At 42.3% G+C, this 26,239-nt stretch overlaps 2 protein-coding genes across 3 annotated transcripts in view; both read left to right on the top strand.

Annotated features, from left to right (window-relative positions):
- The first annotated feature begins 806 nt into the window (after positions 1-806).
- On the top strand, positions 807-2,279 carry LOC140846585 (uncharacterized). The gene is given in 4 exon segments (XM_073223497.1): positions 807-830; positions 1,062-1,198; positions 1,378-1,960; positions 1,962-2,279. Coding segments are annotated over 4 exon segments (1,062 nt in total).
- Positions 2,048-26,239, top strand: part of PDZRN4 (PDZ domain containing ring finger 4) — a 296,728-nt gene continuing 272,536 nt past the window's right edge. The window contains exons 1-3 of one of the 2 annotated variants that reach the window (XM_073222672.1): positions 2,048-2,769; positions 4,332-4,418; positions 6,492-6,599. In XM_073222672.1, coding sequence (XP_073078773.1) covers positions 2,767-2,769; positions 4,332-4,418; positions 6,492-6,599 — 198 coding nt within the window. In that variant the 5' untranslated portion in view covers positions 2,048-2,766. Of the gene's footprint in view, positions 3,045-4,331; positions 4,419-6,491; positions 6,600-26,239 lie in introns of both variants that reach the window. The other variant, XM_073222673.1, reaches the window with a different exon arrangement.

Below are 26,239 nucleotides of genomic sequence, written 5' to 3'. Positions count from 1 at the left end.
TGCTCACATTCCTTGCTTTTGCTACAAGAATTACACGGGTGGACCAAGGACATCATATAACCATTGTTTTATTTTCTTTTAGAGTAATTGCAGTCTCATTTTCCTAATACTGCAATAGAATGTTTTTGGATTCCATCTCTTCTCTTTTAAAAAATGTTCTCACTGCCATTGCATTTATGGTGAGACAATAAATGCCAAGCCCTAGCTATAAAGTCACAGCTTTTTCAGTAGCCAAAAAAAGATGAACTAGATCCCTTCATGCCAGAATTATTTGAGGAAGTTCTATAATATTCCGCTTTTCCTGTTCTATGCAGTTTACAAGAATATGCTCATTCTGTTAATGTTCAATGACTTATTTATTCAGGAATTTACCATTTATTTAGTTGGTGTAAGGTAGGTCAAAGGCAGGGGGGAACTTGGAGCACTGTGGCAAATGTTACTTATCATACACCTGTATGTACAGAATATGAAAGATAGCATCTTATTTTGAAACAAGTTTAAAACATATCAAATAGCTGGCCAGCCACTCCAGGATCTTTGCTTGGAATTGAACATCAAATCTCATTTTTCAAACAGAAAGAAGGCTCAAAAGGTTCTTATTAGCTCTTTTTTTCGCCTTTGCTAATTCTTCAATTAGCACCAAGGATTTAAAGGACAAAGTCTGGAGGTTTTCGGGTTTGAACTGTTACCTTTTGGTGCCTTACAAAATACACAGCTTTCTGGAATGATGCCCAGCTGGAAGTGGGAAATCATCAGTGGTTAATTGAGGAAGTCCGTCCTAAGCACGAGGAAGGAGCTTCGGGATAATGCAGGAAGTGGTGCGTACCCAGGTAGGGATGCTCTGCATTGCTAAGGATCAGAAGGTGGTGAGGGGGGGCATGGCGGGACCCCTTCCTGTGTTTTCGATAAGACCCGGCATGCTACACACTTCGAAAAATTAAACTGGAGGAAGGGGCAGTTTGGAACCCATCTATGTGTGTATATTCAGGGTCCCTAAACGGAAGCAGCCATAAGGATTTCTGCTATTTCACAGCTTTCTTTTGTAATCCTCTCCTTTCCAGGTACCCAATTCGTACCATTCTCATTCCCAGTGGTTAAAACGCCCGTGGAAGGCAAGACGGATGGCGTGGCGACTGAACTTGGAGGCAGACGGCGGTCAGGGCGTCCTCACTGGGCAGGCGGCCCAGGGCCGGTTCAGGTCCTCCCGACTAGGGGGGCTGCCAGGCGAGCACCTGGCCTCTCCCCACCTTCGCTGGCAGGCGTCACCCCGCCTGCGGACACTCACCTGAGATCTGGGTCGGACTGGGGAAGCCGGGCTCTGGAGTCGCTGCCCAGTGATTTGCTAAGGTCGCAGCCGCGTCGCTGGTGAGTTTGTAGCGGGCTGAGCGGAGAGAAAACAAGCGCATCTGTTTCAAACACGTTTATTGCAGATGGGCTGGATGCCGGGGATGAAGACCCCGCGGAGAGGCGCGCGGGCGAGGACGCTGCGCCCGCGGGAGTCCCTCCCGGTGGGGTTAAAGGTGTCCTCGCATCCACGCGGGACCCAGACCCGCCTGGACCCACCGCTCGGGCCGGACACCTGGGCTCCGCGGTGGGGCGGGGTCGACCCGGAGGCGGCGCCTCTCAGGTCCCGACGGCGGCGTTGGGGACCCAGCGCGGGCCCGGAACTTCGCGCCGAACCGCCTGTGTGCGCACAGCCCCCGCCCCGCGGCCCCGCACGGGGGCGCCCAGGGCCTCGCGCTGCAGCACCTCGCGGCGGCCGCGTCTCCTGCGCCGGCTGCCCTGGCGCCTCTGCCCGCGGGGCCCTGCCGGGTGCCGCCGCTGCGCCGCCTCGGGCGGGAGCTGCGCGACCGCTGCGACCACCGCGCCCGCGGCCGCCGCCCCGTCCGGCCGCGCGAGCTGGCGGCGCACGTGCCGCGCTGCGCCCTCCGCGCTGCCCGCCGCCGGGGCTGCGTCCCGGGGCCCGCGGGGCTGCAGGAGCGGCTCGCTCGGGGCGCGGTCCGCGCCCGCCGCGGCGCCCTGGACCCGGTAAGCGAAGGGGCTCGGCGCCCGGGGTCGGTGAGGGGTACACGGGCCGGGGCCGCTGGCTGCGCGGGCGGCCCGGCCCTGCCTCGGGACTGGGAGGAGGGAGTGTTCGCGGCGCCCAGCCGCTCGCCCCTGCCCGGCGCGCTCCGCCCGCCCTGCGCCCCTGGCCGCGCCGGCCGCAGGGAACCCCGGGCGCCGCGGCGTCTCCCCCCTGCCCCGCCCCGCAGCCGGACCACCCTTGTAGCTCTTTTTGACTCAGTTTCCCCGCCAAGTTGCCTGTTTTCAGCCACTTTCCGCTCAGTGCTGGGGCAGTCAGGAGGGTGGGGGACTCGGGTAACGAGCCGAGAGGGTAAGAGATGGGATTTCCTAGACGTGCAGACGCGTTCTCATCATTCTGCCCTTCCCTCCGTGCTGCTTGCCTGCCTCCAGACTTGCCAGCGGTGGCGTGAGTGTGTGTGTGTGTGTTGCGCGTGCGCGCGCGTGCGGGGGGCACTCGGGGAGGCAGGGCCGAGAGCGGTCGCATCCGTGGTCGGGCCCCCCACCCGGTGCGCCCGCGGCAGCGGCTGCTGCCCGTCCTTGTGGAGGCCGCGGGCCCCGAACCGCGCTCGCGGGCCGCCCTCTTCCACGCAGACCGAACAGGCGGGTCTCTCCGCAGCCGCGCGTGCGAACAGCTCGTTTAGGAAACTGTTTCTTCTGCGCCGGGGGACGTGGACGCGGCGCGCGGCGTGGCCGCCCGCTGCCATGGTGAGCAGGGCTTCAGCGGCGCCGGCGCTCCATTCAAGGCGCTGTTTTCGGTCGCAGCGTCCCGGGAGGAGCAACTCAGGACGATTCCCATTTGAGGCTGCTTTGCCCTGCCTCCAGCTCGGGCTTCGAGTTTAGAACCTTCTGTCCTTGAACCTAAAAAAATATAACTGAAGTGTAAGGAGCTAAAATATTTCTACTGGAATAAACAAGAGCAAGTTGCTTATTAAAAGGCCGGATGTTACCTCTGATTCTTTCTTTAGCTTCTGTATATCCAGGTAAATTTACAAAATGGGAAGACTGGGAGAGCAGCACAGAAACTTACTGTGTATTACCAGTTTAGGTTTCAAGGTCTTAGGGAAGCGAGACTGATAGAAAGTATCAACAGCTAGGGTCCTGTGGCAGAGAGGTCCGTGCAAGAAGTCAAGCTGGGGTCTGAGAAGCCAGGAACAGGGCCGGTGATTTGCAGACTAATTATCAAAAGGGCTTCTCTGTGCGCTTCAGACGTGTTTGCCCACCACCAGAAGGGGGCCGCTCTGTGCACCGCCTGGGAAAAGCTCCTGGGAAAAGCTGGCGATGAGGGTTGTAGTGGGGATGAGGCTTATCGAATTTTACCATTCAGAAGTAATTACCAGGGACACAATTTCCTACGAGAGTTAATAATACCCATAGCCATGAATAAAATGCGTCTAGTCTGGCACTGTTTCATCTTATGTTTAAATTGGTTTTTACTAATAAACAGGTTGTAGATGTAATTCGTATTGCTAACTATTATTCAGTAAAGAAATACATGCTACTTTCCCTAGCACAAGTCCTCTCTTTTTAAAATTGTGCAAGAATTATGAAAAAAAAAAACCCAATAAGAATACTATTTAGAATTAGGATGGCTATTTAGAATTAGAACTCGGGCTTTGAGTTTAGAACCTTCTGTCCTTGAACCTAAAAAAAGATAACTGAAGTGTAAGGAGCTGAAATATTTCTACTGTGATAAACAAGAGCAAGTTGCTTATTAAAAGGCCGGATGTTACCTCTGATTCTTTCTTTAGTTTCTGTATATCCAGGTAAATTTACAAAATGGTTACAGAAGCCATCCAAATGTTACTGTTGACATTTATAAATAGCTCACTGTTCCTTAAATCCCTTAAGGTTTTCCAAAGTGAAGTTTTTACATAAAATAATTTTCAGATCCTGTAGCAACTTATTTTCTGTTCTGTAATGGAGGTGAAAAAATGTAAAATTAAACCAGAAATATATTTTTAATTACCATGAAGTCAAAATTAGATGCTGCATTAGGATAAAAGATAGCTGCATGTGTGGAAATACAAAACCATTTAGTCATTTTAAAAAATATTTTTCTCACATGCACAGTTCCATTTAAGTAATTTCTTCTAAGGAAAATATTAACCTTCTCCCAAATTCAGCCAACCTTAATCCTTAATTTTAAGGTTTTTTGCCTTTTCAAATGTTGATTTATTTATGGTAAAAAGAAAAAAGGCTTTACTGTGCCATTTAGTTTTCCTTTTATATTCCTTATGTAACTAGTTATTTTATCCATTTTCTTTTAGGATGGAGAATACAAGCCACTCACCATTGTGTTAGAAAGAGAAAATGACACATTGGGATTCAATATTATAGGAGGTCGACCGAATCAGGTAATCCACCTTGTTTCTGCGTAAGTCACTCTGCTTATAAGCTAATAAACAGAAGGCCTCACTTTCATCTGTGGATCTTGAGTAAGAAGAACAAATGGTTTTATATTTAAAATCATGCTGTGATTAAATATCAGATACCTAGTGCAAATGTTCCAAAGCATACCTAGATTTTTTTGAGAAAAACAAAATAAAAACACCCAACAGCTAAAAGGCTTGTTTCTCTTTGTTACTTTTTAAAGAACAGAGTACATTTCAAATTTTATCTACCTTCTGTAGGCCCACTGGCAAACTTTTTTAATTAACCTATAGGCAGTTTCGATTTGATAATACTAGGCGATTGTATCACCTGTTTGTATTTTCTTTTTAAGTCAAATTGGTCAGTTTTCAGATGCTAACAGACTGGACACCACATAATATGTTAAATAAAAGAATGAGCAGTTAAAATAAGTTGAAATAAGGGATAACTGGTTTTTTTTTTGCAATTACCTAGGAAATACCATGTTAAAGAAAGACAGTTGGTTTGAAATATTTTTGGCTCCCCCAGTCAAATCCTTCATTTAATCAAATGAATAATATATTCTACATGGTGCCAATTGTTTTCCCAATGCACGAGTTATAAACTTATACCGAATACTGTAGTCGCAAAGTTCTTTTACAGCCTTCAAATACTACATCAACTTAATTTTCAACATAACTCGAAAAAGGTGGTGAAGTTTTAAAAGCAATCCTATCCTTTAATATTTCCAATCAACTGCCAGGAAATTTTTGCATCCTGCATTGCAACTATCTTAGAGTTGGCCGTTCGCTCTGTTTATGTCAAGATGGCAGTGACGTACAGCCTTCTTTCTGTTTAGTATTTCAAAAACCTAGCAACTAACAACTGAAATCCTTCTGTTTCTAGAACAGTCCCCATTTATTAGGAAGAGATAGAAGTGTTTTCATCATTTCAGTTTTTCTTTTCCCCTAAGGAAGATTTTCATAAATGCTAGTTAGGTGTTTGACATTTAGATGGCATTGGACATTTTTAAGAGCCTCTTAAAATTCATGTTAAGGAAGGTTATTAGGGAGAAATAATTTTATTTAATCTGCCATGAGGTAAAATGACATTTAAAATAATACAATATATCATATGATGTTGGGCATTTTCCATAAATAAGTTTTGTAATATAATTGGTTTCTGGTGACTTGCTAGAATTTTTCTGTTTGTACCATATTGGCTGTGTTTGAGGTTTAAGCAGTTAGGTCAAAAATATTTCAAATCAACTGTCTTTCTTTAACATGGTATCTCCTGTGTAATTGCAAAAATAGTTATGTCTTGTTTCAACTTACTTTAACTGTTCATTTATTCATTTAACATATTATGCCATAGCCAGTCTATGTTAGCATCTGAAGCTGACCAAACAGATACAACAGGAGATAGAAACAGGTGATACAGTTGCCTAGTATTATCAAACAGAAACTGCCTAAACAGCTTATTGTAAACAAGTTAACCTGGAAATGTATAAAGATTAACCTTGAATGGGTTCCCTTGTGGTTTGGAGTTGATCTTTGGAATTTTAGACGTAAGCAAGTCGTAAGTCTCCCCTGTGAATGTATCTATTATATAGTTAGCGATAATTCCAAGTCTGTCATATCATGAAGCTAAATTATGTTTTCAAAACTATGACCACATCTCACTGTGACCAATTATATAGTGAGGTTGGATATGCTTTTTGTTTTCTTTAACCCTATTTAATTGCTACATCTTTTTAGAAGTAAGATGTTTTATAAGTAATACTTAGGTGCCAGTTGATATCAACTTGTATATGTCCTTTCCCCATAGCTTTTTTTGTGTGCTCAAACACCTGACGTAAATGGATAATCTTGTTGGAAATAGATGCTGGGCTCATTGGGCAAAGCTGCCATCTTGGTTGAGGATTATTTGGTGTTAAGTAAGTTAAAATTCAGTGCCTAATCCCTAGAGATGCATGTTTAGGGAGGATTGGCAATGTCACATTTACTGAATTGCCCTTTATCCAACTTAAAATTTTGTTTCCATCTTTCTTAATGCTAAAAATGTTTTATTTTTTATAGAATAATGAGGAAGAAACATTAACAGAAGGAATTTATGTCTCAAAAATTTTGGAAAATGGACCTGCTGACAGACCAGATGGCTTGGAGATTCACGACAAAATCATTGAGGTAAGACAATCATAAAACACAAAGATGATCCATGGAGAAAATATTTGGACACTTTAAATTTCCAAACTGATTGTTTTACCTTGATGTAGTACTGATTAAGAGTATATATCTAACTAGCACATATATATATATCTAACTAGAGTGTATATCTAACCTATATCAATTATGACATATTGAGATAAAAGAACAAATAACTCAAAAGTTTTCAAACATGTTAATGAATATCTTTATGTTAATAACTTGCTTCTCATGACCTATGAAGATATTTTTGTGATTATTAAGGGATTGATTTATTTATAACATTTCAAAAAAGGATGATAAATCTCTACTGGAGAATATTTTTGATGAGGAAATACTACTGTCTTTGAACTTGTTATTAGTATGTTGCATGATGAGTTTGGAATTATCCAAACAATGCCTTTTACCATTTCTTACTTTGATATGGTTATTCCTGTTCATGTGCTTTTTGCTTTTTTTTTCCCTCTTGCAAAAACCTGGTAGCAACCCTTCATTTTCTCTAATGTATATTGTATGTGTTAGTGAAATTTGAGTTGCGCTAATGGAAATTGGGTAACTGCCATTTACCACTGCAGTTATTTTTGAAATTTTAACTGGTCGAGATAATATTATTTAATGTTGCTGAAAATCATTAGGTTGCTTTTGTCAATGGTGTTATTTCCAATGTATCAGTAAAAGTACCAGTAGAAATTTGGAAGGTTTATTTGAGTCTACTATTCTTTTGGGAAAATTCTGTTTATTCTAGATGACATGATCACTAATGTTTTCTTTCTGATTGTCTATACAAACTATCAGGATGGAGATGGTTTTCCTTTATTAAATTTTGAATAATATGTTGGATCCTCATCATCTGTGATTAAAAAAAATAATTTGAAGTTTGAATAATTTGACCTAGGATAAGAGTAGACTATAGAATAGCCAGTGTTTTCTGTTTTTAAGGGAAAGAACTCGTAACACTTAGAAATGAGTTGACTAGATACTTAGGGTAAGAGAGATGGCTTGAAAAACTGTGTCTTTATCAGAAGAGGGCTCTTACATCAAGATTTTTCTCCAGTTGTGTAACCTGCTTTCACTGACGCTGTTCAGTCAGTCCTGACAATTTGCCTAGTGGAAACATTTATGTGCTGCAGTTTCTCAAGATAGGATCTTTGTTTCTTCTCGTGTTTGTGCAGTATGATTTAAAGGGCCACATAATTTAAGCAAAAAATTGTCCTTATTGCTTCCTATCTTATCTCTAAACTTTTTGGCTTTTCCAGTTAAATGAAAAACCAGTGCCTACATCTAATCCTATTAGAAGGCTGATGCAACTGAAGGCATATATACAATTAGCACACATACTCACAGATACACGCAACAGAAACTCATACTGGGTACTTAAAAGTAATGTATTCTAGCTAGGTAACAATATTATATATGCTTCATTAATGTTGCAGAAAAAGAAGGTGGAAGAGTCTTTTTTATTGTGATATACTATTTTTGTTAAAAATTCATTGGTTTTGTTAACATAAATGGTAATCTTGTAAAAACTATGGTTGATGACTCAGCTGCATTTAGACATTGGATATGTAGTTGCTAATATATATAACAACAACCTTATTAAATCATATAAGATAGAGAGTGAAGAGATCAACTGTGGAAATCTAAATAATAATTTATATGTAGCTGCAGTATTATTATTTCACCTTGATGTGCATATATTAGCGATTAATGACAAGATTTGAAATTTGTCCTGATGGAAATTTATCAATGTCTCTTTTATGCCAAGTACACTATTAATGTTCATATTTTTGTTATCATATGGATTCATATGACTACATTTGCAGTTGAGAAATGAGATGATATGCATATTTCTGGAATATGGTCTTAGCATGAAATATTTTGGAATGAAGATTCTTAGAAATAAATCTTTCATACTTATTTGTTCAGTAATGTCACCAACTTTTAAAAGTGAATAGATATTTGTGTGACTTTAATATATATATTTAAATAAGTACCATGCTGTTTTTGTGCACATATGTGTGTAAAACATCCCTAACTAACAGTTAAAATTAGAAATATTTAATGCTTGTCACTTATTTTAGTTCATCTGCCATTATGGTACAGTCAACTTCACATATGTTATAGTAATGGGAAATTAATAAGAAAATATTGATTAATTCAAAATGTACCGAGACAGAAAATCAGATTTTAAAATCATTTCATTCCCATTTTTGTGCTCAATGATTTATTTATTGAACTAATTTAATAGATTGTTTCTTTCAGTTTTTTAATTTTAAATGATCATGCTGATACACACTTGGTGCAACAAATATATTTGTTAGCAGTATAAAGTATATAAATAGTTCAGATATTTGAAACTATCCATATGACCTGCCACAGTCTGGCACATTCCAGATGCTTTGAATTCAGTGATATGTGACTGACTGAAATAAAAAAACAGAAACTACTAGACAATTTATTTTTTACTAATAGTCAAGATATACTAAAAATATTTTGTCATGTTAATTGCTTAAAGTACATCAAAACAGGTTTATGTAACAACTCACAAAGTATTATTTTAAAAATATTCTGCATTCCATGGAAGCTGATCAAATTCAAGACTCATAAAGGACAAAATAAAAATCAGTCACGAGGTGAATTCATGTCATATTTTTCACATAATAATAATATAAGGTAAATTCGTTTTTGGAGTCCATCTCTGTAAGCAACCATGTTGAGCAGTTTCTAGATGTTTACACTTCCACGTTTGCTAAAATATGTGTGCAGATTAGAAGAGAAATCAGTTATGATATTTGAGTTACAACATTAGGTGTCAGTCATTGGAGACTGAAAAGGCAGGAGATGCTCTTAAAGAAATTTTGAAATATCGCAAAAGTTGACATAGACCAGGAATTCAGCAGAGTGTACACCCAGATAATAGCGTCCTTTGCATGTCATTTTTCACCCTTTGAAGACTCAAAGGAACCACAGACGAGCCTTGATCCTATCCAAGTCCGGGGCCCAATTCTATGGGAGGACAGTACCAAGGCTATCCCCGCGCTAGGCCACAGGAGGGGTGTGAGGGAGGGAGCTGGGGAAGCCCATTGCTGTGGTCAGCATCTCTTCCTCTATTAGTATCTCTGCGATGCTGGTAGCAGGCAGTACAACCATAACTCCAGAGGGGGAAAGTGAGTAGAACGGTGGATTCACAATTATTCATGATTCTTTGTTCACACTTTCTTCTCCCCGCTGCACATCCCAGCTTCTAGCCAATGCTGTGTGACAGGAGAGTACCCCCTTCTCTCAGCTTCTGGGGCCCAGGGAGTTGGGGTGGAGTTCTGTGATGTCCGCGAGGAGAACAGATTGGAGCAGAAAGCAGAGTTTGTGTTGTGTACCTATTAAAATCTCTTGATTTAGTCTGAAATTCATAATGGAATAAAGCACACAAGGCATTTTCATTTACTTTAGAAACAGTGCTGGTGTTGAGCAGTGCTAGAAAGTACTGAATTTAGTACTAGCAGAACTTTACAAACGCACTATCTCAACAAGAACTTCTGAACTGTTCTGGATCACCAACTACCCTTCCTTATAGCTCTGCAATGACATTCTCTAGTTCTGCGTTCTCTGCCATGACTCTCTGCAAGGCTAAAGTAAAAACCTTTGGCGGTTATCATGTTCATGTGCCTAAGACTGCACAGTTCCATGACAGCTGTTACTGCAGGGACCGTAAGTGCAGATCGGAGCTACACATTTAGGAATGCCGCTGATACACATCTGTTTGCCTGATGCCACAGTGCTCCTTCCTACCTCATAAAGCAGCCATGCTAATTTGTGTATGCATAAAAAGGCATTTACAACTTTTCTGTGTCACTTGTAAATCTGGTGGGGAGTTAGGTTTTTTTTTTTTTTTTTTGAGAGGGCATCTCTCATATTTATTGATCAAATGGTTGTTAACAACAATAAAATTCAGTATAGGGGGGTCAATGCTCAATGTACAATCATTAATCCATCTCAAGCCTAATTCTCGTCAGTCTCCAATCTTCTGAAGCATAACGAACAAGTTCTTACATGGTGAACGAATTCTTACAGAGTGAATAAATTCTTACATGGTGAACAGTACAAGGGCAGTCATCACAGAAACTTTCGGTTTTGATCATGCAATATGACCTATAAACCATCAGGTCAAATATGAGTATTCATTTGATTTTTGTACTTGATTTATATGTTGATCCCACATTTCTCCTATTATTATTATTATTTTTATTTTTAATAAAATGCTGAAGTGGTAGGTAGATGCAAGATAAAGGTAGAAAACATAGTTTAGTGCTGTAAGAAGGCAAATGTAGATGATCAGATGATCAGGTGTGTGCCTATGGACTAAGTATTAATCCAGGCTAGACAAGGGCAGCAAGACATCCACGGATGCAGAAGATTTCTCTCAAAGCAGGGGGGGTGAGGTTCTGAGCCTCACCTCTGTTGATCCCCAAATTCTCACCTGATGGCCCCCCTGCGACTGTGCCTGTCTTAGGTTGTTCCTCCCTTGAGGAATCTTACCCGTCTCTGGCTAACCAGTCATCTTCCGGGGCCATACAGGGAAATGTAAAGTTGGTAAGTGAGAGAGAAGCCATATTGTTTGCAAAGGTTAGCTTTTTACTTCTTTGCAGATTTATGCCCTGTGGCTTCTATGCCCAGCACTTGTCTCGAGGTATCTTTACCACCTGGAGGAATTATGATACTCGGTAAATTCGATATGAGGCACGAATTCTATTTAAGGTTTGTAATTAGGAAGGAAGAAGAAAAGCTATAGATGTAGCATATGAAGGAAACTTGGGAGGATTGATTATTTCTTTGACATATCTTCTTGTATAGTACCTTAAGTATGTATAGGTTTTAAACTACTAACTAATTTGCACACACATATTAACATAATAGGAATACGGTGACATAAACAAAGCAAATCTATAATTACCAGCCATCTCCAGTGAAGCCAAGAAAACCATTTAGGCACCCTAGGCATTTGTGAAAATTTATCTATGATATGATGGATATTTTCCAACTGTACTTGAACCATCAGACAAATTAAAGCAGCCCATTTCTGGGATCTGTTCACATCCCATATGTTCTTTTAACCATAGATAGTCTATAGTCATGAGATTTTGGGGTGCTACAACTTGCACCCCTCCCGGGAGTTAGGTTTTTTTTTAAAATTGCTGTCTAATTTGAACATATCACTGAACTCTTCAAAATATTATCATCAACCCAGGTTTTTTGAATGTCCAAATAACATTTTTTAAGTGTTTGAGTAATATTGGCTGATTGTCTGAAAGGGGAAAAAGCAATTAGTGTTAAGTAAAGAATTACATTATAATGGGACTTATAATCATGATTAAGTACTACTTAAATTGAATATAGTTTTAACATCATGATATAGTTTCATTATATAATTGCGTATTTTAATGTATGTTGAAAAGTATTCTGATGCAGTGGACAGAGCATGAAATCTGAAATCAAGAACATCTGGCTGGACTTTCTGTCCTGCGTCCTAAGACTTGTGTGGCCTATGAAAGCCGGCCGTGCCTCAGTTTCTGTGTCATTCATAGTTGCTGTGCACGAAGTGCCGGCCCTGGGCAGGTTCTCGCACCCATTACTGTGAGCCGAGGTGTCTCACTCAGCTTATATATGCAGTTTGACCTCCCGAACACAGAGAGCGTGGGGGATAAAGGGGATTTTCCTTCCTTGGAGAACCCAGGTCATTCCCAATTTTTAGTTATCCCCATTTCCACAGACACCATACTTTGGAAGAGTAAGTCTTGGAAGTTTTAACTTGTAGGTATTCACATATTCATATGGACACTCAGATGCAAGAAGGGCTGTGAGAGGAAACTTTGTAGCTATGCACTTAGGATATAATTCAGTCATTTAACAAACGTTTACTAATTGCCTGCATGTGCCAGGCCGCAGACTCCGGGCTATGGAAGTAAAGTGCAGTAAGCCCTCAGGCATAGCTCTTTGAGCAGAGATTCTGTTTTCTGTGTCAGACAGGCAGGCCTCTGTGGGAAGCTGCTTCCTCAGTTGTTACAAATGCGAATGGACATGACGGTCCTGTCTGGGTGGGACGACTCTACGGAGTTATCCTAGGGGAAGTTCAGTTCAACCTGAGAAAGCATGAGATGGGCTGAATGAAACAGTCAGTCTCTTCCTGGGTGGCAGCAGTGTGGCTTCAGGAAGGGCCCGGGCTCTGAGCGTGGGTGTTGGCCTTGGAGTTGTACTGGGTAACCTCATGAAGGTTCTCAGCTTTTCTTACTCTGCAGTTTCTTGTCCTTAACTCTGAGGGTGACCGGAGCTCGTCCGTCAGATCTTCTGTGGTGGTCATAGAGTTTCTCCACTCAACTGAGTTTCCACTATTAAGCAATATAGGTTTCTTTTAGCTTACAAGTAAAGGCCTGGAAAGGGGTTTTAGCATGTTAAGGACTATCTCTTTTAAATTTATAAGGTAGGAACTTGAGTTTTTGACTGCTAAGCTTCTGTGAAAGGAAAGAGGACCACCATGTCTGACTCTGCGGTTTGCCCGCAGCGTAACTGTGTGGGGCGTCCTTGTGGGAAGGCCTAACTGCTTCCCGCTCTCTGACCATTCTGGGCTACAGAAAACCTAGCAGAGCACCTGCAATGTTTTATTTTTTTATTTATATGTGATTTTTTAATTAAAATAATTGATGTACAACATTATATTAGTTTCAGGTATACAGCATAATAAACATTTGTTTATATTGCAAAATGATCATATTAGGTCTGGTTGACATCATCAATATAGTTAGGGAATTTTTTTTATGATAACTTTTAAGATTTAATTACTTTTAAATATGCACTACAGTATTATTAATGATAGTCTCCATGCTGTTCATTACATGCCCATGACTTACTTTATAATTGGGAGTTTGTACCTTTTGACCCCTTCACCAATTTCACTCACTCGCCCCCCTAAGCTGTATTTATAATTCATCTCAGAGCACAAAACCAGGCATGTGTCATCTGCTTTTCCTTTAGGAAACAGGGAATCATCAAACATTAAGTTCAAAGAAAAAAAATCACCGAGTCAGTGTGTGAGGTTTAAATAATGTCCTTTTATTGTTCTTAAAAAGGAATCACTCTCCTTACTAATACTCACAGAAGCGCCCTGCTCTAAAGAGAAATTCGAGTTTGTCTCCGAGGAAATCGGCTCCCGGCATCATATCCTTCCCAGATCCCACAGGCTGAGTTCAGTTTCTTCCCTGGGTTATGAAGGATTCATTCACTTCCGTTCCCATTTACCTGGGCAGAACCTGTGGTTTTGGAGCCAGTTTAAGTAGATGAGGCAAACGTGTCACTCAGAGCTGGCACTGTGACCTGACTGCAGTTCACACTCAAGTGGCTCCTGAAGTAGAGGTCACGGGACCACATCAGAGCAGTTCATCTGTATTTTGCCTTTATTTGAAGTCCATGCAGAGGTCAGAAAGCCTCTGGGTGGGGCTGAGCAGTCACACAGACCCCAGCCTGGACTGGTCCCCCTTTGCTCTCACCACCTTGGTCATTTCTGAACGACTTCCTGCACATTCCGTGTTGTGCTGGGTCCGGCACATTGTGTAGCCTGTCCTGCTCGAAGACTGTCACCCCTTCCTCTGATGGCATCACAAAACAAGTAAGTGCTCTCATTTTTTAATGTGAGCAGAAAAAGTAGCAGGTTTTTGGAGTGCCAATCAGTTGGCACGCCAAAGTTCCCTAGCCATGTTCTAATGAAAAGGACTTTGCCTTTGAAATACTCAAGGAAGATACAGGGAGATTTGATGTTTAACAAGCAGTTGACCAAGTCCTTCCAATGATCTGAAGGAAACCTGTTCTCTGTGTAAAATAAAGACCATTTTCTCAGCCCTACTCTGGGTTCCCATTTCTCCTGTCTTTTGTTTATCTACTTCTCTTTACTGACACACATGGGCACCGTCCATCATAGGCATTTTCAGCATGGACCACCCATAAGCTAGACAAGGTCTTACATTGTGCCAGTTTCCCAGTCTGCTGATTTCCTCTCTGTGCCCCAAGACCTTTCAGAATCCCACCCATAACTGCAAGGGAGATAAGATAAGGAGACACGCGTTATTCACAAAACTGCCCTCCGAGCATTGCCTTCCCACCCAGATGCCAAAGGGCACACAGGCCTGGAACACCGGGAAAATGAACTCATCCCCCAAATTGAAACTTTGGATAGGAACAGTTTTTAAAAACCAATTGCCCCATCTTCCCACATCTCAGTTTGCTTCTCTGGAATAACAGACCTATTGAAAGGATTTTGTCAATTTTAGAAAAACAGTCTTTTGTCTGAATTGTAGGGATAATTCAAGTAAAAGTCGAATGGCCTTTTGTGTGTCCTTTGAGTTTTTACTCCTGTCCTCGGTTCACTTGATTGGCCTTCCAGCCGACCACTCTCTCCTTCGCCTGGGGAGGGTGGGAGAGGGGGGCACACCGGAGGGACGCGTGCTCTAAGACAGGCAGAGTGTGTCGAGGCTGGAGAGCCGGAATACACTGACAGAGCAGACCTGATCATTGATTTTGAAAACATTAAAGGTGAAGAAGTTCATTCTGTAGATAGATCTGCTGTAGTCACAGGTGTGACACTTCTGATGTGTGTCTTGGGGGTGGGAATGTTTGTTTCAGCACATTTTTTAAGGGCTAGAAAACTGCTTACAATATACAAACCTGACCATAGTCTTGGAAGAATGGACGTGCCATCTGTACGGGCTGTTATGTTTCTTCAGTGCTGGTCGTTGGGAGGCAGGAAGGAGGACCCTCAGATGATCTGGTTGTGTCTGCTGAAATAAAATAACATAAATTACCTTGGTCGTGAACTACAGCTCATTTCCAGCGAATATGTATGACTTATAAAGGCTGAAGTATGTTCAAATATTTGAACATCCACTGATCCTTATGCATTTTAATTTAATTTCTACCCCTTTCTGGTGAGTTTAAATATTTGACTAAAAGTGAATAAACCTTATATTAACTGTAGAAACATTTCTAAAGCCCTAAGCAGGTATTTAAAAATGATATTATTCTGATGAGTGGAATGAGATGCCCTTTCATCCAGTGTACATTTTCGGAGGTTGTTTGTACACAGGCACAGCTCCTGTCTTTCAGGAGCCTAGGATGCCAGAGGATTACAGCACTGGGTCTGAAATGCTGTGCTGGAAACCAGAGAGGTTATGAGGCTGCCCCAGTGCTAACTGGAGATGGTGGAAAGAAGCCGGGGTGGACTGTGGAAAATCCCTGGAGAATGTTGTCTCTGACCTGTATATTGATGCTCGAGTAGGACTTAAGTCAAGGTCAGAGGTGGGGAGAGAAAAGGAGAAGAACACTGGGTAGTCTCAAACCTCAGATCCTGCTTATTCCAAACATCATCTTTTTGTAGACATTTTACCACAAAAGGAGAGACCAAGAAGAAAGAATCCAGTGATATGCTCTAGGAGTAGAAACTTGGCACTCCTAGCAGTGGGGTCAGCGTAGCTTCGTTACAGATTGGTGGCAGCCGTGGTGGTGACCTTGATAATCTAAATCTAACAGGCACAGACATGGAAAGGGCCTTGGATGGTGTGTTAGGTGAGGGGTTCGAGCTGCTAACTGACCCCTTGCCTTGGGGAGAGACAGAGTTTCCTGTTAGGTAAGACACAGCAGTGCTTCTGAGTGGCCCTGTCTGCAGGTGGTGTTGACGTGATATTGGGAAAGTAGCTGTAGTAGGTATTTGCTGTTTCTGCAGAAAATGGAATTTTTTTTCTTTAAATGATACTTTAAAGCAGTGTCATGCTTTGCAGAAAAGTGATTAGAAATTCCTCATATTTCAGAGCATTTTTCAGTCCTGTGGCTCGCTGTTCATGTAAGCTATTCCACTGATGGGGAGAGTTGCAGCGGCTCTTCTGTGCCAGTGTGACTGGAGGCCTGTCCGACTCTCTCAGGGAGGATGAACCGGTGTGGGGGCTTCCCGGAGGCTGCGAATGTGGGATCCCTGGGGACAGGACTAGTTGGCGAGGCATGCTGGTCGGCAGAGCATGAAGGAGAGCTTAGAAGCCAGGCTCCAGGAGTGCACAAGGATTTTTACATTTTTTTTTTCCCTGTGTGAAATCTGTACTAGTTTGTAGGGCTGCCATCACACAGTACCACAGAGTGGGTGGCTTATAAAACAGAAATGTATTGTCTCATAATTTCTGGAGGCTAACAGTCCGGTAGGAAGGTTCTGGCATCAAGGTCTCTTCTGAAGGCCTCTCCTCTTGGCTTGGGAATGGCCGTCATCCTTCTGTGTCTTTACATGGTCTTTGTTCTATGTGTGTTTGTATCCAGATCCCTTCTCAGAAGCATGCCAGCCATCCTGAGTGAGGGCCCGCCCTGTGACCTCCTTTAACCTCCGTTGACTCTGTACAGACCCCATCTGCAAAGACATTCATGTTCTCAGGGCTTCAACATAGGAATTCAGTGGGTCACAGGTCAGCCCGCTGCACAATCCCCAAGGCTTAGAGCAAGTACCTGACATACAGTAGCACTTAGGAGACTTTTTTTTTTATTGAGAAGTCTGATGATAGCCTGATGGGTTTTCCTTTGTAGGTGACCTTTTTTTACTCTCTGGCTCCCTTTAATACTCTGTCCTTGTCTTTGATCTTTGTCATTTTAATTATTATGTGTCTTGGTGTTGCCCTTCTTGGGTCCCTTGTCATGGGAGTTCTGTGTACTTCCATGGTCTGAGAGGCCATTTCCACCCCCAGTTTGGGGAGGTTTTCAGCAATTATTTCTTCCAAGACATTTTCTATCCCTTTTTCTCTCTCTTCTTCTTCTGGTACCCCTATAATGCAGATATTGTTCCGTTTCAATTGGTCACACAGTTCTCTTAATATTCTTTCATTCCTAGAGATCCTTTTATCTCTCTCTGTGTCAGCTTCTCTGCGTTCCTGTTCTCTCATTTCTAGTCCATTAATGGCCTCTTGCACCTCCTCCATTCTGCTGTGAAGTCCTTCCAGAGACTGTTTTATTTCTGTATTCTCCCTCCTTAGCTCTTGCATATTTCTCTGCAAGTCCATCAGCATGGTTATGACTTTTTTTTGGAATTCTTTTCCAGGAAGATATGTTAAATCTATCTCCCCATGTTCCTTCTCAGGGGAGGATGTCTGGGTTAGTCTGGTCTGGATCAAATTCTTCTGCCTTTTCATGGTGACAGAGGTAGTTGTGGGGAGCTGGCGCGGGTGTTGGCTGGGAGAACATCCCTTCTTGCTGGTTTGTGGCCTTCCTCTCATGGGAGAAGGGCGACCCCTAGTGGCTTGTGTTGGGCAGTTGTGCACACACGGGGTCTTTGTTTCTTGCCCGGCCGCTGCGGAGGAAGCTCTGCCCTGTTGCTGTGGGCATGGCCAGCCTCAGGCTGCCGCTCTGCTATGGCGGGGTGCCAGAGGGAGAACATCCAGGAGGCTGCTTATCTCCGTGAGGGGCCTCCGAGCTGCCCTGCTGCCCAGTGGGTTAGGGTGCCTGGAGTTCCCTGGGATTCCCAGCTGCTGGGCTAAGTGTCCCGGGGCGCTCCGTCCAGCTGTGGGGTCCCTGTCCCTTTAAGACTTTCAGAAAGCACTCGCTTTTCTTTGTCCCCAGGGCGCCGGCCGCAGGGGCCCACTCATAGGTCTTGCTGCCCTGTTTCCCTAGTATCCAGCACCCCGTGCACGCACTGTGTGTCTTGTGCTCTGGTGCAGATGGCTGTGGCTGGGTGTTCAGCAGTCCTGGGCTCCCTCTGCCTCCCTACTCTGACTCCTCTCCTCCCGCCGGGAGCTGGGGTGAGGGGCGCTCAGGTCCCGCCGGGCCGCAGCTTGTATCTTACCCCCTTTGCGAGGTGCTGGGTTCTTGCAGGTGTGGATGTAGTCTGGCTGTTGTCCTGTGTCTTCTGGTCTTTCTTTTAGGAATAGTTGTATTTGTTGTATTTTCAAAAATATATGTGGTTTTGGGAGGAGATTTCCGCTGCTCTATTCACACTGCCATCTCGGCTGTGCCAGGACTTTTTTTTAAAGTAAATGTTTGAAAGAATAAACAAATACCCAGGGAAAAGCTGGTGGTGGAAGCTGGCTTGGACTGTGTGTACAACCGGACTACAGGAAGGAAATACATGGTACACTGGGAGCCAGTTCTGTAGTCCCCAAAGGGAAGAGAACGGATGAGAGGGGGATGGAATAGACCAGGCAGTTCAGAAAGGAGTTGGGTTGAAGTTAAGAAGCTGTATCTCTAGTAGTGATAGCTCACTCTTGATATGAGTTTAATTTGAGTATTTTCATATATAATTTGGAAGGACCTACAACCATAATTTGGAAGGAAAACAAAATACTATAGAGAAAAGCATGTGCTTACCCAGAGGGTCCATCTTCCTCTTTCCTCTGCCTGGAACCTAATTATAGCTGAGGCGGTGCTGTGCTTTTCCACACTGTTTTACTTGTGGGAACACTAGAAGGCTGCAATTCCCCACTTCCCTGTCTTACAGCTGGGCTGTAGGGCTGAGTTCCAGCCAAGGGCATAAAAACGCAAGTAGCACCACTTCCAGATGTGGCCATGAAAACAGCCATGCACTTGTCCTTGTGTGCCCGCCTGCCCTTGGGGGTGCTTGCTCCCTGCCTCCCGCCACCCGGTTGCTCTGCCCCTTGCCCCCCTTACCCCATCCTTCTCTCTTCTGCTTATATGCCAGGGAGCAAATAATAAGAAAGTGGGTGGACACATTCGGAAGGAAGCCAGATTCCAGGGTCATGGCTTGGAGAAGAGCTGCCCAGGAGAGATCTGGGGCAGGAAACACCACTTCAGACTTGACATGATCACGAAACAAACCTTTCTAATTTAAGCCACTGAGATCTGAGGGTTGTTTGTTATAGCATTTACTCATCCTAATTGGTTGTTTGAAGGGGATGTTCTGCTATGACATACATGTACTGTGGTATGTATCTTAGCATCTAGTGGACATGGTAGGGAAGCTAATGACCAAGGCTGACAAGCTGTCCCTCCATGTTATTCAAAGGCAAAAACTTTGGGGGATGCATTTATTTGGGAGGCAGACCCTACGTCAGCAGCTCTAAGGAGAGGGGTTGGAAAATAGAACTTTATGAGTGTGTGTTGGGTTTTATTAGCCCTGTTTAGGAAAATATCATGAGAAAGAAGTGAACTGGCTGGTTTGTGGCAGAAATGATAAGGAATAAAGAAAGTGTACCAATTCAGACATTATAGCTTTGGAAAAGTCAACTGATTAAAAAAAAAAAAAGTCAACTGATTCTATATCTCAAGCAGCTGGAGATCAAATTACTGTGATCCAAAAGAAATCAGATTAAGGGCATGCATTTGACCTTCCTACCATTAGCTGGTCTCAAGCAAGTCAAATTAGGAGAAAGTGGCTCAGAGAAAGGAAAGGAGAGAGTTGGGCCCTACCTTTCCTTGCACAGTTGACAGACTTCCAGACGCTACACGGCCCTCCAAACATGCTCCCACCAAGACCTCCATACCCTTTGGCGGAGGGCGGTGCTGGACACGGAGAGCCTCCCGGAGGATGGGGGTGGGGCCGCGGAGAACAAAGGAGAAGAGAGCTCCTTCCGGAGAACAGAATCAGCATCCCATCAAAAAACGTCTGGATTCATAGTGCACAGCTCTAGAGAAAAACATCGGTATGTGTAGCCCAATGAACAATGTCATTTACATCACCGAAAGCCAGTGGAGATGACTGGGCGATAACTCTGATAACAGCACTTCTAAGAGAAAGTGTGGTGATGGGATATAGAAGTGCCAGCGGCTCACAGATCACCCCGTTAAATAGCGATGGCACTGGGGGTGGGCTGGCATCTGTGTGACTGGGATCCTGCTGTGTGTGCTGCGCTGCCCTTTCCGTGCTGAGTGAGTAGCCCTCTCACCAGCTGTCTTTGCATGCAGACCGTGGGCCATATGGGGCCTCCTTCACCTACAGGTCCCTGTCTGCTAGTATTTTTTTGCTGAGCTTGTGCAAATACCAGGATGGGCATATTTTTCCTATCCACCTAGCTTACCTAGAGTGCTGTCTGTCTTTAGGCAGCCATGATATACTGATAGAGAAGGAGCAGGTTGCTTATGTACAATAGATCAGACAGGGATGAGTTTGTGTGTTTGTTTACATTAAATTCCAAAAGGTTTCATAAAATTTATCCAAAGGATAAAGGAATATTTATAACTCTTAGAGAAATACTGTAAATTGGATTTTTACAGTAAGAAACCTCTTAGATTGATTTTAATATACCTCTAGTATATATTTTCAGGTTTTTTAAAGAGAGATTTCTAATATGGGCATAACTACTTATATTTTAGTAGCTCATTTTTGGTAACCAAATTACAGGTTTAATGTGTAAGTTTTGTTCTATTATAAGGAATGGATGAAGCTTGCACAAGGAGTGGATATTACAGTATTTATTTGTATCCTCTCAGACTCTATACTAACTCATGCTGTGAAGGAACCCATAGTATAGACTTGCTGGGTTTATTATGTCTAGAATGTTACCATCAACATTTAGAGTAATGACTAAATTACTTCTGTGGTGGTTTTTGTATGTGTATATGAGAGAAAAAATTAGTCTTAAGAGTCAAACTCTTGTATAAATTCTCAAAATTCTTTCCTTCCCTTTCTTTGGCTCCCTCCCTCCCACTTCCCCTCTGTGTGTGTTTAATTCAGCCAATCCCACAAGAGAAACAAAGATGAATATCATACACATCTTCTCTAGAAGCTCACTGTCTAGTCATAGGATAGAGCACATTGACGATGCTCTACTTATGTAAAGAAAAGTATGAATCTTTGGTATCCCACATAGCAAATTCCAAGTCCGAGCACCTTTTTGTTGTTAAGTTAATGCTAAAAATAAAGTACTATGAATGCTGACATTGCCGAGCAGTTAGGTGTGCAGATGACTGATAAAACTGTAAAAGCAAAGGTCTTTGATACTATCCACGACATAAATAAAATGATACAAGGAAAAGCAGTCATCTGGACTGAACTAATATGGAGCCAGAAAGACTAAATTCTGTGTCTACTTATTACCAAAAGTTATAAAAACTCTCTTGATCATCAGCCAGGCCCAAAGAAGATGTTTTCAAGTGCTCCAATTGATGAACAGAGGCAACCATTCAGTAGTACCATTTATGTCATCCTAATGATCTTATAACTCCAAAGGGAAATTCAGAAGGGTTTCTTTAGGCCGAAGGTTAATTTTAATGAAGTTTTGGGGCATAAATCAGACTTGCTGACTATAGAATAATTTTTGTATTACTCTGAGAATTTGTGAGTATTCAGGAGAGTCACAAAAAACATTAGTATTGTATGCATAGTCTGTTTAACTTGGATATAATGAGTCAAAAAAATAAAATGCAACAAAAACCAGACTCTAGTCTTGGATTTTGAAAGGCCTTTTGCCAGAAAAAAAGAATGTGCTATTAGAGTGTTAATTGGGGGGGGAAAATCCCAGGAGAATTTTATCATCTACCTAAATAAAAGGGCCACCTTCATTCAGGATGTCTCACACACAAGATACCACGGCACTCTGATTGCTATGAATCAGACAACCTAATATCTTTAACAAGTATAAGCATGAGTTTTCTTAAAGAGAAAACAAAGTTCAGCTGGGGCTTCCTTTGAAACCCTCAAGGAAACAATTATCTTTAACCCTTTGTGGAACTGTTTCTATGAAAGTCAATATATAAATGAGATGAGGTAATTTTTCTTAATATCTTTGTGTTTTGATGTAGAGCAAATGAATTATTTCCATGCAGATAATTCATGGAGGTTAAAAATTAGACTGAAGGGCATCATGCTAGAGTATCAGCCTGGAAGGCATTTAAAACTCCAATTTTTAAAGAATTTTGAACAATTCAGTATGACTTTCTTCTCCTTTCCAGTAATATAATTCCACCCCCAACCCTGAATTAAAAGTCAGCTTATTACTTCAGTCAGGTCTTACCTCATGCACTGCTTTATGATCCCCCCAAATCATCTCATCTGGTGTCTAATCTGATAAACCGAAGTAGGTAACATCATTATTGTGCCATTTCAAGTCGCTGAAGAACCACCGAGGTGTGGGGCCCTGAGGGTATCGCCCTGGCAGGCACCTGGAAATCTGACTAACGAAGGAATCGAGCATCCACTATTACCAACGCAACAGTGCCAGACAGGATTCTTCAGGGGAAACTGTCAGGTTCAAGATCAGGGCCATTGAATTCCTGGGGCTTTGTTATTTCTACACCTCTGATTTTTTATTTCAGAGCAGATACTCTTTCCAAGTAAATGTGAGGCGACTACACTTGTGTGCTGTTGACATTGTTAGAACCCCGTTCCACCCAGACTGTGACCCTTCTTTGTCTTCCTCTCCATCTGCCGCATCAAAGCTTAGGAGGAGATGCGGTGCTGGTGTCAACTTTCATCTAGTTTCACATTATCCCTTAAAAAAAACCCCAGGACCACTCATCGCATTGTGGTGTTAGAGTTTTCATTTGTAACCCCTCTGGTGATGGGCTTCAGAGGCCTTGAGAATTCTCAGAGCTTGAGGCCCCAGGGACTCCCCATTTCACTGACAACTTTGCTCTTCCTTGGGGTCCTGAAGTGAGGCCAGTGACACGCTCTGCCCTTCCTCCTGGGAGGATCGCCTCTTCTCTCAGCCATGATCCAACTTTACCTGTTTTAAAACTCTACTATGGTTATGCATAAAGTTTGGCGCACTAAGTGATTTTCCCAAGTTTCCAGAAGTGGTTCTTGGCAGAAATAGTTTGTGAACTGGTTTTTCTTGCAATGTCAGGGGTCCCCTATCACATGACAGTAATTGATTTTCAAAGCCATCCCTGTTTCTCCAGGAGGCCAGAGATCACAAAACTGATGAATGTTTTGATCAGAGTGGACATTGAGGCTGGAGAGAGCACTGTGTCAACACAGCCTAAAGCGAGGACCTCTCTGCTTTGTGCTGACCAGGGGAAGTGCAAATGCCTTCCAGTTCTGGGTAAGGGGCCGTGTGTCCCATGTACAAGCAGAGACATTATGCCACATTGTATCCAAGGACACACCTACTTACGATTTTATCCATTGCAGGTTCTTTTTAAACCTCTTCCTGGCTTCTCAGACCCCCTCCTCATCACTGGATTGTGTCCAGGCAGTAGAATTATAATGAATGCTAATTAGCCTGAAAAAGACATACTTGGGAAGTGCATCTTCTGCTAAAATAGAAAATCAAAATCATACAGTGCATTCCACAGGAATTATTTGTAACTTCTTGGTTGCCACATTATTGGATTGTTTTTAACTACTGCTCTCCTACAACGGAATGTAGCTAAAAATGTTGATTGGATCATTACAGATAGGTTATAAATGCAGGCTGTGACGAGCAGGGTGGCACATCGTAATAACAGAATAGATGACGTCCTCTTCTGCCGTCTTTGGAAATGGTAGCTTCCAAGAACGGTGGATTTCATCTGTAGCAGTGGATTTGAGGACTCTTCATTTTTCCCAAGCTCATTTGTTATTTAAACTGTTTTTGATTACTTCAGGCATTTTCAGAAAAGTAGATTTTTGCCTTTCATTTCTAACTCTTGTAGCTGGCTTTATTTGTAATAGTCCCATACACAGTAGTTCTTTTATTTTAACACACAGCTCATCTTTTTTACCCAGGAGACAGGAAAGTCTTTTTCAACCACATTAAAAAATAATAATATACTCTTTGTTTTGTTTCCAAGCTGTCTAATTCTTCCAAAGTAAGATTAATTTAAAGTAATTCCTATCACCTCCCCCAGGGTTTAAGGGCATGTGTAGGTGCATGTGTGTGTGTGTGTGTGTGTGTGTGTGTTTTCCAAAGGGAATATCAAGGAGATACTGAACAGAAATCCGCTCATGAGCTCCCACTGCTTCCACTGTAGCACATTCATCTTCAGTGAGGAACACTGGTGAGTGCTGAGTAGGTACACGGAGTTAGGAGCCACTCTGGACTCCATAAGCCCTTGAGAAACCAGACGGCTCTATTATCATGAATGAGTTTTGTTAATTTCTCAATTGCTTTTTTTCAGGGTTTTTATTAGGGGAAAACAGGGTATGGATGTTGAAATTGCTTTTGTGCCATCAGCTTTAAAAACTCATTTGTAGTCGTGTACGTTGCCTGATTTCCCAATGACACCATTTGTTGCAGAAAGCCTCGGACTCGCTCTATTCTGACCCCAACATAATAGCCAAAAAACTGCAAGATAGGAATGCTGACTTGCTGATCTCTTTCATTTGACTCCCCTGAAGTCAGGGTGATGTCGGCACGCAGACGGGTTTCCTGAAGGAATAATTATTCCAGAGGGATGTTTTTATTCCTGATCATATACTGGGAGGTATGGCCTCTTTTTTTTTTTTTTTAGATTTTGTAAGAATATACTTAGTGACTTCTGCTGTTTAGAAATTTTATTTATTTAACTTATTACATGATAGTGTATGGTGGAAAAGTCTGAAGTATGATTACCCGGAACCCAGCGCTAGCTTCGCCATATGACGACGAGCGCTTCTTAAATTTTCTGGACTATGATTTCCTTATTTGTCAATTGTTGTTGCTAGGCTGGATCTTGAACTATGGTCTGTTCTAATACCCAAAATTTATGATTCTGTGGGAAGCAGACTGAGAAGTCCTACTGTTGAAGTCATTCAGAAAAAGGCAGGATAATTGTATAGGATGTTTTCAAAATGCTGTGGTACTGCTTACAACTGAGTTAAAGTGTATTAAATTTTAAAAAGTCGATGAATTAAATTGTTTTAGTAAGTGAATTATTTAAAGATGTATTATTTTTAAATTTCACATAGACATCAACATTTTGACTATTTCTAAGAGCCTGTTTTTGAAAAACACAGGGGTGTGTTATGAAAGGCCACACGTAAGCCCCTTAGATTACAAAGCTATTAGGGAACTGCATGTTAAAAAGCATGTCTTCAAACTTACATTGCTCGATTTTGGTGAAGCTCTGTCTTCGTGCACTGTTGCTGCATATTTGCTTTCATACTAGGGCAGGAATAAATCGATGCCCACGTAGCTCCCCTGCACAGGATGGTGAAGAGGGAGAAGGTGTTGTGCGCCCCTTGACTCACTGTGCCTCGAGTGTGCAGTGTGAAATGACCCCTCTGCCCTTTGCCCATAGGCCATTTTTGGATGTATAAAGGGTTATTCCTTAGCTGTGTTTTCAGGACCTAGAATTTAACAACTCCTTGTGCAGTTTACTTAGCTTCTACATAAAGGTACGCTTATGTAGAAGATGCATAGCAAAGAAATAAATGTCAAGATCTAGCGGAGAGCCCTTGTCTGACTGGACTCCATTACAGAGCTGTGCCCTATGAGGAATATCCATTTTAGTGGATTTACGGCTCTTTGATTAATAGAATCTTCAAGAAGCCAAATATGGAGCACCACGGGGGGGCATCAACTTCATAATGTATCTTAACATTTTCCCTTTCAAAACTCTAGACTTATAGGACTATCTATAATTAAAATATTTGCTTAATCATATTAATATGTAATATAATCATATCAATTGTATTAATTGTATAATTAGGGAGACTAATACTGTCACTATATTTTATAAAATTACTTTGGCAATTATTGAGA

The sequence above is a fragment of the Manis javanica genome, chromosome 15, assembly GCF_040802235.1.
Source record: "Manis javanica isolate MJ-LG chromosome 15, MJ_LKY, whole genome shotgun sequence".
NCBI lineage: Eukaryota > Metazoa > Chordata > Mammalia > Pholidota > Manidae > Manis > Manis javanica.
The sequence above is the reverse complement of the archived record's forward strand: the minus strand, read 5'-3'. Positions and strand labels throughout refer to the sequence as shown.